Consider the following 15,455-nt stretch of genomic DNA (forward strand, 5'->3'; position numbering starts at 1 on the left):
ATACAAAGCAAAACCAAGAATGGAAGCGCAACATAAATGAAGTGCAGCATGAACTGGTCATTGCTTATTGCCAGTCATATAACGATCATCAGAAAATATGTAATTCATTTTCTTTTTTTGCATAAATGACAAGCTAGTGCATTTAAGGATTTAGGGTTTCTGCTTTCAATGTGGGTTATGAGATGCTATGAGAATGCATAATAAACATTCCATCTCTCGTTCATTCTCCTTAAGTAAGGCTTCCAACCTGTTTAACTGAGTTAACTTGAAAGTTTTTCAACTGCTTGTTCTATCAAGAAAGAAGAAAATTGTCATGTTAGCCGTTTTTCTCAAACATCTGAACAAGACAATTAAGCGCTAAGAAGTGGTATATTCTAATGTGTACTTGCAACATAATAGGATCCATTTTTGGGGGTTTAAATCAGACCAACAAATGGCATATTCCGTTTATATACCATATACATACTACAGACATGTTCATGCACACTTCATAAAGAGGGAATATCCAGAGATGTAAAATGTAGAGCATGCAGATCAAAACACGTTTACGTTTGTAAAACTGACTGGCTGCAAACATTTCTTTGCACACAAATATCCCATCAATCATAACAGTAAAATAGCATTCAACAATGACAAAATATTAACACCATTTTAATGAGATATTTAATAAATTAAGTCACACTATCTTCACTTGTAACATATACTTTGTTGAAATCCATGCAAGTTATTTCTTAAATTATTTCAGGGAAAAATAATTTACTCCATCTTGCAAGTCAACATCAAATTAGAAGATATATTTAACCGATAAAAAAGGATATTAACGCAATAAGATGCACCACAAAACCAACAAAACACAAAACAATATTCATAGCAAAACCAAGAATCACAAAACTTCAAACAAGACACCAAACTCTCCATTCTGTCTCCTGTTTCTCCCTCTACCTGGTCCTTGATGTTTTGCAGCTCATGTAACTCTCTCTGCACAAGCATCTGCTCTTTATCCCTGTGCAGCTTCAGCTCTATCCTCTCTCTTTCTAGCTCCTCCTGCAGGCGCAGTTGCCGGAGTTTCTCGAGCTCCACACGCTCCCTCTCCATCTGCAGAAGCTGCTCCTGCTGCCGATGCAGTCTTTCTGCCTCGGTTTCACCCTCCTTGTGTACGGCACCTGGTGGGGGGAAGGGGGGAAGACCCCCTGAAATGGGCATGCCACTAGTGGGGACAGAGGGGCCAACTGGTGGTTGAGTGTAGCTATGAGTGTGTGAAGGAGTTGAGGGTGGGTAGGCATGGGCTGCTTGAGGAGGCTGTTGTGACTGCTGAGCATATGCCACTTGTTGCTGTTGTTGTTGACTGTTCAGGTGGGCCTGGGAAAGGTTTATTGGCTGTTGCTGTGGCTCCATTGGTATGGAAACTGTTCCTTGCACCTCAACTAACGAGGATACACTTTTACCGAGGTAAACTGGTTCATCCTGGATAGTTGAACTAGTAGATGTAATGGAAACAGACATTGGGGCACCGGCTGGGCCTTCATTTGTTGCTGCACCACTTGAAGTAGCAGTGGTTGATGATATTTGGAGTAGGCCTGGTGCTGGGTAGCGGAGTGGAGCTTGCACAGTTAAGGGTACTCTTGGGCTCATTGGTAGTCTGCTAAGACTGGTTAGGGGTACAGGTGTCATGTTTGCTGAAGGGTATGGCCTGTATACCCCCCTCAATAGTGGGCGAAGAACAGAGGCAGGTTGTGTTGTGATGGGAAGTGTTGAGGCAATGGGGGTCTGAATTGTAGAGTAGATCATTCCATCAGCGGACCTTATAGCAGCAGGGTACATGGCTCTGAGACTGGCCTGTCTGGCATTGATAAGGTTGGTTAATGCTTGACTGTGGGAGATTGGCTTCCCATCAAGTCCAAAAAAGTGGTTTTGTCTCATGCCAAGACCTGCTGCTAGTCGGGAGACCCCAGGTCCGGTTCCTCTCCCCAAATTCCCAAACTGCATCAAGTCTGGGTTGCTTGCATATCGATCTATGGAATTGAGAGCTGCACACATCCGGCTGATCTCTCTGGCAGTTGTAGCACTGTACTGGGCTAAGTTAGCTTCTTGGAAATTAGCAATGTCTCGAGCAGAGTACCCATAGTCTGAACTGATGTTAGACAAGGAATTATATCTCCTTATGGGCATCGTTTGGGCTGTGATGTCTCCTCCATGCCGTAGATCTGTATAGGAGCCATACTGCATCCCCATAAATCCTCCATAACCCTGTTTGATAGCAGTTAGATCCATGGCAAGTTCTCCTGGGCCTTGGAGATGTGGTTCTAGTTTAGAATGATACGACTGTAGCCCAGCTTCAGCTAGGTTTGTATCGGACATTGAAGGCTGAAGCCTTCCAGGGAAAGGTAGTGTGTATGCCTTACGCTCATCCATTGGATATTCATGATACCCTTCAGGTAGTCTTTCTTGGTCTGACTCATAGGTGAGTGGTGGGGCAGATGGAGGTCTTATTCCCTCTTTCTCACCACCAACACAGCTTCCACCAAATGGAAGTCGGTAAACAACATCACAGCAAGCTGGTTGGTTTTCAGGTTTAATTTGGCCTCCTGTCAGGTCCATAGCATCCTGTCCTACTTCTACCGTCACAAGCTGAGTCATTGCTCTGGCCTGCTCTGGCCCTCCATCCATCTGTACTACCATGCTATGTGGTAAATTACCTCCTGATACCAAACCAGGAGGACTGGGCTTCCCTTTCAGCTCAACAGGACCAGTGCCATAAAGATCAGGGTTAACGACCGGTGATACAGCACTGACGACAGCTGAGGCAGTGCTTGTCTGACTGACTAGTAGATCTTTTTTCAGTAAAGGTGAGATCTGGCCCGTAAGGCTGTACCTGGCCAAAGCAGATGCCTGTTGCTGGTGATGTTGCATCTGATGGTGCTGCTGCAACTGGTGTTCAAGGAGCTGTTGTTGCTTTTGTAGCTTCTCTTGCTGTATTTGTAGCTCTTTCTGTTGGATACTGAGGTCTTCCAGTTTGGCATCAATTTTGGGTATTGTTGGGTCAGTTGGAGGTGAAATTTGTGGTCTGTTTTGGGAAAGACACACAGCTGAACCAATGCCCTGACCCAAATCCAGTTGGTATTGATGGGGATCACCATAGATTGTTGGCTGTTTTGGCTGTGTCATGAACATGGAAGCAGCCACTGTGACACTCACAGTGGTTGGTGTGATTATCTCCTGAGTATTTAGGTTCATAATCAGTGGCTGTACAACCGTGGAATGTCTACTACCCTCTGATCCTCCATGGTATTTCCTGCTTTCAGTGGCCAAGGAGGTGAGATCCATTCCCTGGTCAGTCATGATAGTAGGAGCTGGTTTGCCTGCTGTTCTGAGGTCCACAACACTTCCGCCTTGGATCATACGGCCTTGTTCTACCCTAGAAGTACCCGGGACTGTAGATATTCGGCAGAGGGAGATGTTGTCCATTGACATGGACCCTCTAGTGTAAGTGCTGGCTGTGGTGACCATACTTGTTCCCACATTTACTTTCTCCACCCTTTGTGTTCGGTAGAAGCTACGTGTAGGGGAATGTTGGTAAGGTGGTGTGTCCGGAGGGCTGCTACATGGGGAGTAATTGTCAAATGTTGATTGTCGGCTAAATCGGGTAGGTGATGACAGCGGAGAAGTAGCTGTGTTGACTGTCATTGGCCTAGCCTGGCCTGGAGTTGAGGAGTATGGTACATCGTGAGAAGACTGCTGACGATGGAGCCTTGGGGAAACTGATCGATGAGATGTTTGGGTCCCCTGCGCTGTTACTGGAGATGTAGGTCCAGATACAGCTGACTCAGACATCCGCAATGCAGAACTGAAAGTCTGTGTAGAGAACTCAGCTGTATTCCTTCTGGAGGGTGAACGAGTAGGACTCTGTGGTGGTGGCGATGGAGAAAGAGGAGGACTGGTGCTCCGATAATATGTAGTATACTTTGGGGAGCGTGGCTCAATAATTCTCTCAGTGGACGACGTTGAGCTGTCTCGCATTTGGATATCCCTGGCCTCCCCTACCCTTCTGGTAATCACTTCTCTTTGACTGTAGGCCTGGGTAATCTCTGCAATCTTGCTGCAGACACTTGAGACTGTAGTTGAAGATGTGGTAGGGCTTGATGTGTGACGGCCATATATACTTGACTGAGTAGTCGTCATAGTGGGGCTTGAACTAGTCTGAGAAATAGTTACTGCATCCCTGGCATAGACTCCATAAGCGGCAATGGTGGTGGCAGCCACTGTTGGAGTTATTCCGTTCTTTCCTGCTTGGGTTTTAATCCTATCTTTGTGACCATCCTTTGCAGAGAAATGCTGTGTTACTCTGACATCAGGAATTCGTCCTCCAGTCTCAACAAAGGAGACCGGAGCTGAGATCTGAGTGGGGCTCGTCCCAGGAGTGAGTAGAGCATTGCTCTGCTCCAACAGCTTAGCGAAAGCTGAGCCTGTGTCTAAGAGCTGTTTGTCAGAGTAGGAGCTCTCAATCTCAATCTCTACTTGCTCATCAGTGGCTTGCTGCATTTTGGTGATGTTCTGAGAGGTTTGTCGGATCTCCTCGTAAATATCTTTTTCTGTCTCTGCTGCTTCATTATCATATCCTGCTTGATGTTGGTCATATTCATAATCTTCATCATAACCTTGTCCATTAACGTCCTCCTCATAGTACTGCCCATGTCTTCCATGTTGCTGCTGTTGTTTCTGAAGCACCTCTGCCTTCTTCATCATCTCCTCATAAACCTCCTCGGCACTCTTCAGGGATTTGGAAGCTGAAGATGGTGCTGTGGTGGTGGTGGTTGTAGTTGATGATTTCTCTATTGGTGAGTAGAGAGACATAAAAGTAGGCAAGTTGTATTCACTGCCTGACTTGTAAAGTTTGGACTCGTATCCCTCAGCTTCTGAATCCAGACTCTGAGGGGAATATTCAGAAGCGGAAGAACGATGCAACTCTTCCATTTCTGCAGCTTGTCTCAGCTCTTCTGTCGGAGAAGCATCTTCTATGGGTGACAGATTGCTAGGGGGTGTCTTAGACCTCTCTCTGCGCCTCTGAGCCCTCAATTCCTCTTTGTCCCTCTTGGTCTTTCTTGCTGTGCTCCTTATTCTCTGTTGTTCCACCTCCCTCATCTTCTCCTGCTCTCTTAAAAGTTCTTCTTCTTCTCTTAGTTCATCTTCTTCTGAAGAGTCTTCAATGGTGGGAAGGAGGGGGCCATGAGAGCGGTGGCGTGCTTTCCTCTGTTGCTTGGCTTCTTCCAGCTTTTGCCTCCTGCTGGGGCTACTGTCACTGTCTTCTTCCATTGATGAGATGGAAGTAGGTGACTGGCCTGAGCCATATGATGAGGACGTGGCTGGCAGAGTAGAGGAGTAGTCACCTCGAGAACGCTCTTCTGGAGATCCCGTCAGGCTCTCCATCTCTAGCTCTGGTTCACGATCAAGGCTCAAGTCATTTTCATGGCCCAACTCCATATCCCGGCTGTAGCTATTGGTGTTATTGAGTTCAATTGTTTTGAAGCGCCTCAAGCCCCCTTGTGATGCCATCACATCTTCCTCACCCTCTTCCAGTGAACCTTTATAAACATCAGTAGAGCTCTTAGGTTCCTCCTCAAAACTGCTGGAGTGGTGCTGAAGTCGTCTTTTCTCTTTCGTTGAGTCAGCGATGATGTGTTTGTGGTGGTTTTTCTTGGGTTTTTGGTAGCCATATCCTTCATCTTCCTCATCTTCCTCCTCCTCCATCTCGTCCTCTTCCTCCTCATTATCTTCATCAGCACTCATCTCCATTATTTGTCTCCTCATGAACTCCTCATCTGTCATCTGTGTGGGCTCAGTTTCTTTTTCCTTCTTTTTCTTCTCCTTCTTCTCCTCCTTTCCTTCCTTACGTTTAACCTCCCAGTCTCCTCCATCTTCTTCTTCTTCTAGTATATCTTCGAGTTCCTCATCAGAGTCGTAGGAATCTGGTGGGATTGACAAGGAGCGTGGGCGCTGCTTCCCTCTGTCATCCAAGTCTCTGTCTCTGTGCTTCCTTCCCCGTCTGTCCACCTTCTCTTCAGAAAGGCTCTTCTCCAACAAAGGCCTCATAGAGCTTTCGAGCTTGGTGATTTCAGAAGGACTTGGTGGGGAACCCCGCCCACTGATCCCTCTCTCACTCAGTTTCATCTCCTCTTCCTGGATTAGACCTGTGATTTCACTGTGGGAGCTGGAGATACCATCAGAGGAGTAGCCGGTGTCACTGAGGCTCTGAGGACTGCGTGACAAGTCATGGGTGCTGTTGTTTTTTGTGTCCTAAGGAGAGAAAAGAAAGAAGCAAAAGAGAAATAATTTTAATTTGGGGCTAAATTTAAGTAATAATTTAGACAGAGTGTGAGAAGGTTTTGATTCATAATAAGCACATATGTATGCATTCAATTTAAGACTATATATATATATATATATATATATATATATATTTAGATTTTGGTATGCGGATATTAAATGAATAGTTACTGTATAATTAAAAACAATTCTAAAACAGGTTGATAAATCTCATCTTTGCCTTTTTAATATGGGACCTATTTTCTTAAGTTATGATTTCAGAGACAGCATGTGTGACAACAGACTGGAGATGGTTTTCAATTTCACCTCAGATGTAGAACTAAATAATTTAACATTGACCAGTTAGATGCAGTGGCGCATGGAGTAGAGAGGGTTCAAACCCCGCCTGCTCCATGTCAGATGTTGAAGTGTCCTTGAGCAAGACACCTAACCCTTAACTGCTTCTAAGTCAGCCCACTGCTCCCACTGTGTAAAATGAAGAGTATAATTTTCATTGTTTGAAGAAGAAGACATTTTTATTGCCAATAAAAATAGCTTCTGGAATGGTTGGCAGGTTTGTAAATAATTTTGAGCCATTGATGGAAAGCAGTTATTTAAACTTTACATATTAGGAGCATGTTTTGTTTGGTGATGATGAGCAATTGTGAAGTTTACGGGAACATTACAGGAACATACATTTCTTTACCAATGGATCTACCTGAGATTACTGTTAATAACATGCCAAATTATAATCTCCAAAGGACTGACCTTGAAAATGAAAGGCATATGGAGGACACAATACAAAATAGACACAAAAAACAAACTATGGCAATGTTTTGAGCCAGAAATGACATTATTTCACTCTTCACTCATCTGTGTTTCTCTCTCACTCCCAAGCTCCCTTCTCAGGGCAGTGCACACTGCCAATTTGAAAATCCACATTCTTTGAGGACGGATTCAATGACGTGCTTTTCAAAAAGCCAAGTAATTGGTTAAATTCAAAAAAAATTATTAACCAAGCTCCTAGGAAATCTTAAGTAGGGTCATAACATAACTGTATTTATCACAGTGTTTTGCAGGAAAACTTTTTAGGGGGGGAATAAAGGAAAAAAATATTTTGTTTTGTGCTCACTTAACGGAAAAGAGATGTAATTCCAAAGACAGTACAGGGACATTTTAAGACATTTTCTACAAGAAGTGCAAGGAAATTAGACTTTTTGATCTAAAAACGCTGTTGAATGAAGGAAGGATAAAAACAAAGTAACATGGCAGGAGCACATTGTATTTCAACTGTGTTTTCCTTTCTAGTTCAAGAGGACAACAAATTTAAAGTATTTTTATGTATGAGTGACATACACATATGTACTACATACTGTCTTTTAGTTTATCAGGAGGAGACCAAGTCCCGTAAGAATTCCTCATGATCCTCAAGTTTCTATTGGTGCTGCATTTACTCACTGTGTTGTAAGAAGCAGTGTTATATTTCCTACTTAATGCAGAAGTAATGTAAAGTGACATTTTTGATTATTCACAAGTAATCTCCATAAAATATGTCATATAAGCTATGTTCACAGTAGCATGAATGACTTAAGATGCCACCTTCATTCATTTACTTACATCTGGATTCTAAACACAGCCGTCAAAACCTCGGAGAGAACGCTGGAGGGAATCTAATGTGGCAACAGGCAGCTGGTCGTTGGCAGGATCCATATCCCAGGTGTCACACAACACAAAGTTCTGAAGCCCAATGGTCACATGGTTCATTTATCACATGCACTACTTCTAGTCTAAATCCTGGGTGTGATTCTGCTGAGGACAGCAATATTTGCCACTGTACGAGTGGACTGTAAGGCCAAATGTCTGGTTTTAATTCTAGCCAAGTGAGTCTGTTTTTATACACTTGCCATTCGTACACCCTCCTACTCTGCCTAGTCTCAGACCTCTGAATTGTAGACAACATCTCTGATTTCAGCAATTTATCACTGGTCTGGTGTTGCGCTCTTCGATGGCCAGTTGGAAAAGCAACTGACCAGTGAGTGCTTAGCGGAACTAATAACTGGGATGCTACTTAGCTTCAAACATGAAAATAGCAACACAAATATGGCATGAAGCATGGATTATAGTGACGTATACTACCTACTCTTATGGCAAGACATAACACAACACAATGTGAGTCGGAATAAAATAAGTAAAATAAGCCCAGTCTTATAAGTTTGTATTTGTGGAAAGAAGAAATATCCCTGGGGTCTTTTCATGTTTTAAGATGGCATCGCCTGCCGTACTACATACATTTCTTTATATTGCATCATTTTAGCATGAACAGAAGATGAAGAGTGAGAGGTTCAAAGTTGTGCAAAGGGAAGCGTTTACGTTGAACTTTGATCCCGCCTTTGTCCAGCTGCCAACACAATGCAAGTTTTATAATGCTCACAATACAAAACGGTTTGTGTGCTTTCTCCTTGTTGTATATAGTTTACATAATCATCTGGATCACAGCGGTGTTATCATTGGCATTAGCTACAGACTAAACGTGTCCGGTGTTTAGCAAGAGCTTACATTTAGCTCATTGAGGTTGATGGAAAAACTAAATGAATGTGAAGCTGATGCACGCTGAAACAGCCATGCATACTCACACAACTTAACCTGCATACATGCTCTTACAATTAATATGGTCACGCAACAAGAGACAGTCTTGGTACATTGGCCTGTATGTTACACTATGGTTCCCGCAGCATAATCGGTAAAAATCAGTTTACTCATTCATTTGGCTCGCCCATTTCAAGCCGTGCAGGCAGTAACCCCATTTTGGCCCCTTTCCATAGCTTAACATACAGAGTATTTTACCACCCGAAAGCAATCTTAAAAAAAACTAAATGAGACTTACATCGTAGTGCCTGGACTTCTTGATTTCCTTGATAGGTGTGATCTGCTCCCCTTTTTTCTTCTGGGAGGCTTTGGTGTCTTTACCGATTTTGCTCTCAGGCTCGGTTTTGGGTTTCTCCTCTGTGGCCTTTGGCTGTTTCTGGACGTCTGCGGTCGACAACGGTGCCGCAGCTGGTGTTGTGGTCTTGGGGTCGGTCGGTTGCTTGGCAGCGTTGGGCGCAAACGATCCACTGCCACCAGTTCCCGCCAGCGCTCTCTGCGCGGCGGGCTGGGTGGCCCTTGGCCCCTGCTGATTGGTGGGTTTATGGAGAGGGCTCGGTTGACTGGCTGGCGCCTGTTGACGGAGCGAGCCCATTGGCTGGTGCTTGGGCGACGGATGAGGAACGGGAAGTGGGGGATCATCGAGACCGCCTCCGGACATGAGCCGCTGCGTCTGGCAGTTGAGACATAACCACTCCTTTTTCTGGAACACAGAAGACATAAAACAAACACAGTTAGTGACAAATAGCTACAAGGATGGGTTTTTTTAATTGATTATTTTGTTCATATCACGGTAAGCAAAAAGGTACGTTTTATAGCTTTCCATATTACAAAAAGGCAGTTCTAGTTTTTAAAGCATTAACAATTATATTGGGGGAAAGGCAAACATGAGGTTGCAGTTTCCTAAAAATACAACAAAGACGCCAACCAAGCAAAGACGGAGGTGATTACCGCTCAACAGCGAACAGTAAAGACTACAACAATATGTGAATATGAGTTTGTGTGACTTAATGCCATTTCACCACTTCATTCATCAGCTGGTCCACTAAAATGAGGTTTTGTCATTCTACTTCTCATGTTGGATAAGATTGATTAATGATAATGAATTGTTGTACCGATTAATAATCCCAATATGTTGACTCTACTTCAACAGCAGTCTGGAGACACTGCAGCGCACACAGAATTAAATGCACAAACTGTAGACTGCCTCTAGTCTAACTTGTTTCCATTTGTACTGGTGTGAAATCAAAAGAACAAAATTAAGCATCGACAGCCGCCATGGCCAAAGGGTAACAAAAGGTCACTGTCGTTGTATTTGCATTTGATTGACAGGTAATCTCTTGGAAGGACAAACAGAATGTCTAAGTAGGGAGTTTATTAACATTGCGACTTCAAAACGTAATAGTACACAATACTTATACTTGCAGTATCTTTCTCGTATACTGTCTCTCTGCATTCTGGAGAGTGACTGAACTTGTTTTGGACCGAAGAGCAGCCACATTACTCATGCAATAAATAACTAAAAGATGCTTTCCCTCCTGAAGACTTATCCTCCACCTTTGATGTTTTCCAGCTACTCATTAAATCCTCTCTACACTAGACTCCCATAGTCTTCACCCTCTATCTTCCCTATCTCTACTCTTTTTTTTGACCAACCACACCTGCATCTCTCTGAATCCCTTTGAGATTTTGGTTATTAAGTGCGATAGCCTACCCTCTTAACGCTGCTTTGGATTGAAGTGATAGTGCTTATGGCCACTATTACATACCACCAAGGCATTAGTTGTTCAGTAAAACATCTGTATGCATATAAAACTATATCCACTGTTCTGCTTCACTCCCCATTAAGGCTTTTTCCAGGACCGTACAGCATTTTAACTGGAGAGAGACAAAGAAGAAGTACATTTGAATGTACTTCTAGAAGAATGTAAGGAAGGACACAAGTATGAAAATAATGATAACGTCTCTTTTCTCAATTATTTCACTGTGATCAAATAAATGGAAAGGTAAATGTTTCTGCCTAAAAGGTGACTTGTTTTACTGATGATCTCAGCATCACAAATGTAAAAAGCTACTTTCAAAAGTGAGAAGCAACTGATGAGAGCGTCAAAACGTGTGTGCAAACTGATCTGCAGACAACACTTCATTTGATTGTTTTTGTCTTTGTGAGCACGATATAAAAAAGCAACATTTGTTGCCGTTTGTGTGTTGTCTGTGTTTGTGCGTGCGTGCAGCACACTGTACAGTAGTAGCCCCTGAGACTGTTGAATAGTCTTTCGACCCGAGAGTGAACTCATTCCTCCTTTCCCCAGAGCCAGCACTTTTCGGTCCCACGGATGCTATCTCGTGGGTGTTTGCGTGTGCGTGTGTTGTTGAACAGAGTGGCCCATTGCTCCACCACTTAACCTACATAGAGCAAAGGTTCGGGCCTTTTGTCCTCCAGTCAACAGTCACAGAAACGCTCCATCTAATTCTGCATTCCGCATAATGCTGAAATCCTCTGATTTGATTCATGAGAAATGCGTTGTGAAAAACTCACCACCGTGTTCAACCCCGATTGTATCCCTCGGCCATCAGAGGCCGTACACTTATTCATCAATAAAGAAGACATATTTGTCACATTTGATACAGGGGGACACCGTGCTCCTTATTGCCCTTAATTTCTCACCTTTATCTTGTTATTTGACGTTACATATTACTTTTACTGCTGCTACTACCATGCAACTACTAGGTTATGTAGACAAAAGGTGTGTCCTCAACTTGAATCACATAGTTAGTTAGGAAAAAAACCACTATTGAGAAATCATCAATCATGTGGAACTAGAAAAAAGGGTAGTTTATATTCTGGGAACCAACACTGCCCTTACAAAAGTTCCTGGAAATCTATGCAATAGAATCTGATTCTAATCTGGTAAATGTGCTAATGGTAATTAACATTTTTTAAGTACTGCATTCATTTAATTAGTTGTAAAGTACATTAATAGCGGAAAAATGTTCTTTACTTTACCTCACTTCTACGGTGACTCATTCTCATCATTTTATTTTTGTGTTTCACACATTTGCACCTGCAGTTTCTCTCCTTTCTGTCTTCACTAAATGGTCATTAAACTTCTATCCTTCCCTTTCCTCTCAGCTCTTACACCCCCCCCCCTCTCTCTACTCTCTCCTTGTCACCCTCCGTCTCCTTTCCTCTCCCTCCAACAGAGAGCTATTTTTACCCAGCATGCCATTGTTCTGCTCGATCGCACACTTCCCCAGCACTGGCTGCCACCTTAGGCGGCACTCTAATACAACACAAATCCACACACACACACACACACACACACACAGACACACACACGCACGCACGCACGGAGAGTCACACGGTTCACGTCGGCGCAAAACGGAGGAGGCCTGCATAGCTGAAGGCCTACCAGAAGGAGAAGGAGATGACAAGCAGAAGGAGGACGAGGGGAGAGGAGGAGCCCACCGGGGCGAAGGAGAGGAGAGATGGGGAAGTGAGTGACAACACGCGTGCATGTGAGCGCGTGCACGTACACACAGAAAATCAGCTCAGCCTCCACTAATGTGGCTCCCTGAGTCTGAGGTACGTTGCTTGAGGAGAGAGGACGTGAAGGAGTGTTGAGGTAGACATGTGATGGTGATGATGGTGTCTAATCGAGGACTGGTTAGTCTGGTCTGGTACGCGGGTCGTTACGTTCTTGTACAACGCAGAAGCCACAGGAAGGTGTTTTGTGTTTCAAAGCATTGGGAAGAAATCATTCTCAAGTGGCGTGAAATTGTGGCGTTAATTACGTTGTCACATGTTTTGGAGACACAAACATGAAGATTTGCCAATTTCCAGATAAATCTGGTAAAATTGTATCCTCATAATGTTGATACAAACTTTAAATTGATGATAAATGATTGATTTCCTGGGGAAAAGACTGCAATACACTGAAAGTTGACATCAAACATATTTCTATGAGTTACTTTCTTTGCACCCATATATTATGACTGACTTCCATCTTCTCATGGTCTCTTCCTGCTTTACAAAATAAGTGTAGAAATACTAAATAAATAAGTTTGGAAATGTTTAACATCGTTGTATTTGTATACGTTAATTTAATATAGAAGCTCACCTCGTTACATCCGTTGATTCAAAGAAAGGAAGATAAGAGACAACCGCTGTTACAGGATAAAATCATGGCGTGTGCATACAAACATATGCAGCATATGTCTGACTGTAAGGAGCACAAGTGACATTTGTGAAATTAAAAGGCCCTGATTTGATAACCACACACTGGTTGGATTCAAGCCGGGTGATTTCATCTAATACCAGCAAGAAAGGCAGATATGTAGAGAGGAAACGAAGAGTAGCACGAGGAGGAGAAGAGCTCAGGTATTAAAAGCAGGAGGAGAACAATTTAGATGAGAGCAACGACAGCAGCGATGGGGAGGAGTGCATAAACAAGTAAGTGAGCTCAATGAAGAGTGAAAAGAGGGAATGAAAAATGAGAGCAAAATAAATTAGAGAAAGGGAGTATGGTCGAGGAGGAGGCAAGATGATGAAAAATAAGAGGGGGGATAAATTGTATGGGTGCAAAACCAGTGAAGGAAAGCATAAGTAAGATATAAATCTGAGTCGGAGGGTAAGAAACGACTAAGGAGGAAAGAGTCAAGAAAGAGAGAGGGGAGAGGCAGTATGGAACCGCTTTAGTTACGTAACCTTGCAGTGAGAGGCAAGAGGGGCACAAGGCTGTGCAGTGTATGTGTGTGTTTGTGTTACTGTGTTGACGTTATGTTTTATTGCCGTCACTTCATTCACACCCTTCCTATTGTCCGACTTTGGCCGGGCAACATGCAATTAGTCCGAGAGCCGAAATAAGCTCCTTCTTTTGCCGAAACCACTCGTAGGAGGATCTCATTTGCATACAGTATGTTGTAAATACAAACCTGCCAAAATGATGAATTATAACATTAGCCAAAACAAAAACTGTGAGCGTTGTAATCTGAAGAAACTGTGAGAGGGCAATTTAAGTTCCATCGTATGAGTAAAAGATTCAGAAGAAGACAAGACTAAAGACACAGCGACACAATGGTTCACAGTAAGTAGCCCCACTAAGCTAGTAAAGTAAGTAATTGTATTATTTGGATTTTATGGGTAGTAGTCCTTTCAGCGATCTTACATTTGGCTCCTTATCAAAATGAATTAAGAGAAGAATCTGAATTGTACTAAAGTAGTCTTACTACTTTGAAGACATTGATGAACCACGTCAAATGGGACTGTTTTAGGACACAATCATCTTTCATTTGAGTGAGGTGGACCGAGATAAAAAAATAAATGAGCAGTAAAAGAATAAACAGTTGACTAATTTAATTTCACACTAATTTATTTATTCTACAGGAGCAGTTCCACCCCACTGCGGTTAATAGAGGTTAAGTGCCTTGCTCATTACAATTCTGACCCAAGCCTTGGAGGAGAGTGTCCCTGCCCTGATTCAATGAGACAGACTTTGGGATTTGAACCAACGACCTGACTGTCACGAGCCAATTTAGAGGCGGAAAGCCTTTGAGAAATAAATAAACAGACATAAATAAACACTAATCAAGAACAGTGAGCAGGCAATGCAATCTTTGCGATGCATAGTGTATCCCTGCACTGTGTGTGTGTGTGTGCGTGTCTGCATGTGTGTGTGTGTGGGTGTGTGTGTACAGGCTTCAGGGATCAGAGCATTTTAACTCCTGCATTAAAAGGATGGCAGATGGCCAGCAGCAGTATGGAGCTACAGTGGCATTGGCTCGGTCAACAGGGAGCATGAAGTCAACTGACGTCACCTTCGTCTTTGTCAATGAAACAATAAAGCTCCTTCCACCCGATTCATCAATATTATTATATTATTGGCAAAATAAGGATTGGTTTGGATTTGAATTAGGGAATGGATTGGAAAAGGCAGCGGGTGGCTGCTGGTGAGCATTACATGAGGGATGATAGCTCATTATGATTCACAAAAGATGTTGTGCTTTCAAATTTTTGCAGCTGATGCATTTTGCCTTCCTTTCCTGCCTGATTGCAATGATCGGTTTTAGAAGTATAAAAACCTTATTTTTCATTTTTCAACATTTTGTCAAACACTGTAATGTACGGGAGCTTTATTCATTTATTTTTCATAATATTTCTTTGCACCCTTAAAAATGAGCTTCAGTTACAGCCAACTGTCTGTGTGGCTTCCAGTATCAAATTCCAAATCTTTTGGATTTGGGCTGTTTGAGGCTAATTTGCATAGTTAGGGTACAATTTTGCCCCAAATGTACGATTATTACCTAGTTTAAAATGTGAAAACAGAAGAGCCGAGGTGCTATCTGCTCACGCGGTTAATGATCCATTTTACCCTTCAAGGGGGCTTGAAAATGATGCAGTTCTTTATGTAAAATCTGTTCATTTTTCTTTTCTCAATCTGCCCCAGAGTGTGTTAGCTTCTTTTAGCACATTTTTCAGGTTTTATGTCTCATTTATTATACAGTTCAGTATG

At 42.9% G+C, this 15,455-nt stretch overlaps 1 protein-coding gene across 5 annotated transcripts in view; it reads right to left on the bottom strand.

The window, feature by feature from the left end:
• The window catches only part of bsna (bassoon presynaptic cytomatrix protein a), a 98,463-nt gene that overhangs the window by 21,458 nt on the left and 61,550 nt on the right, over window positions 1-15,455 (bottom strand). For all 5 annotated transcript variants that reach the window (XM_037478475.2, XM_037478473.2, XM_037478471.2 and 2 more), the window contains 2 exons: window positions 9,185-9,646; window positions 943-6,291 (listed from right to left, as the gene is read on the bottom strand). In XM_037478475.2, the coding sequence (XP_037334372.2) occupies window positions 943-6,291; window positions 9,185-9,646 (5,811 nt within the window). The remainder of the gene's footprint in view (window positions 1-942; window positions 6,292-9,184; window positions 9,647-15,455) is intronic.

The sequence above is a fragment of the Pungitius pungitius genome, chromosome 1 (assembly GCF_949316345.1).
Source record: "Pungitius pungitius chromosome 1, fPunPun2.1, whole genome shotgun sequence".
Taxonomy (NCBI): domain Eukaryota; kingdom Metazoa; phylum Chordata; class Actinopteri; order Perciformes; family Gasterosteidae; genus Pungitius; species Pungitius pungitius.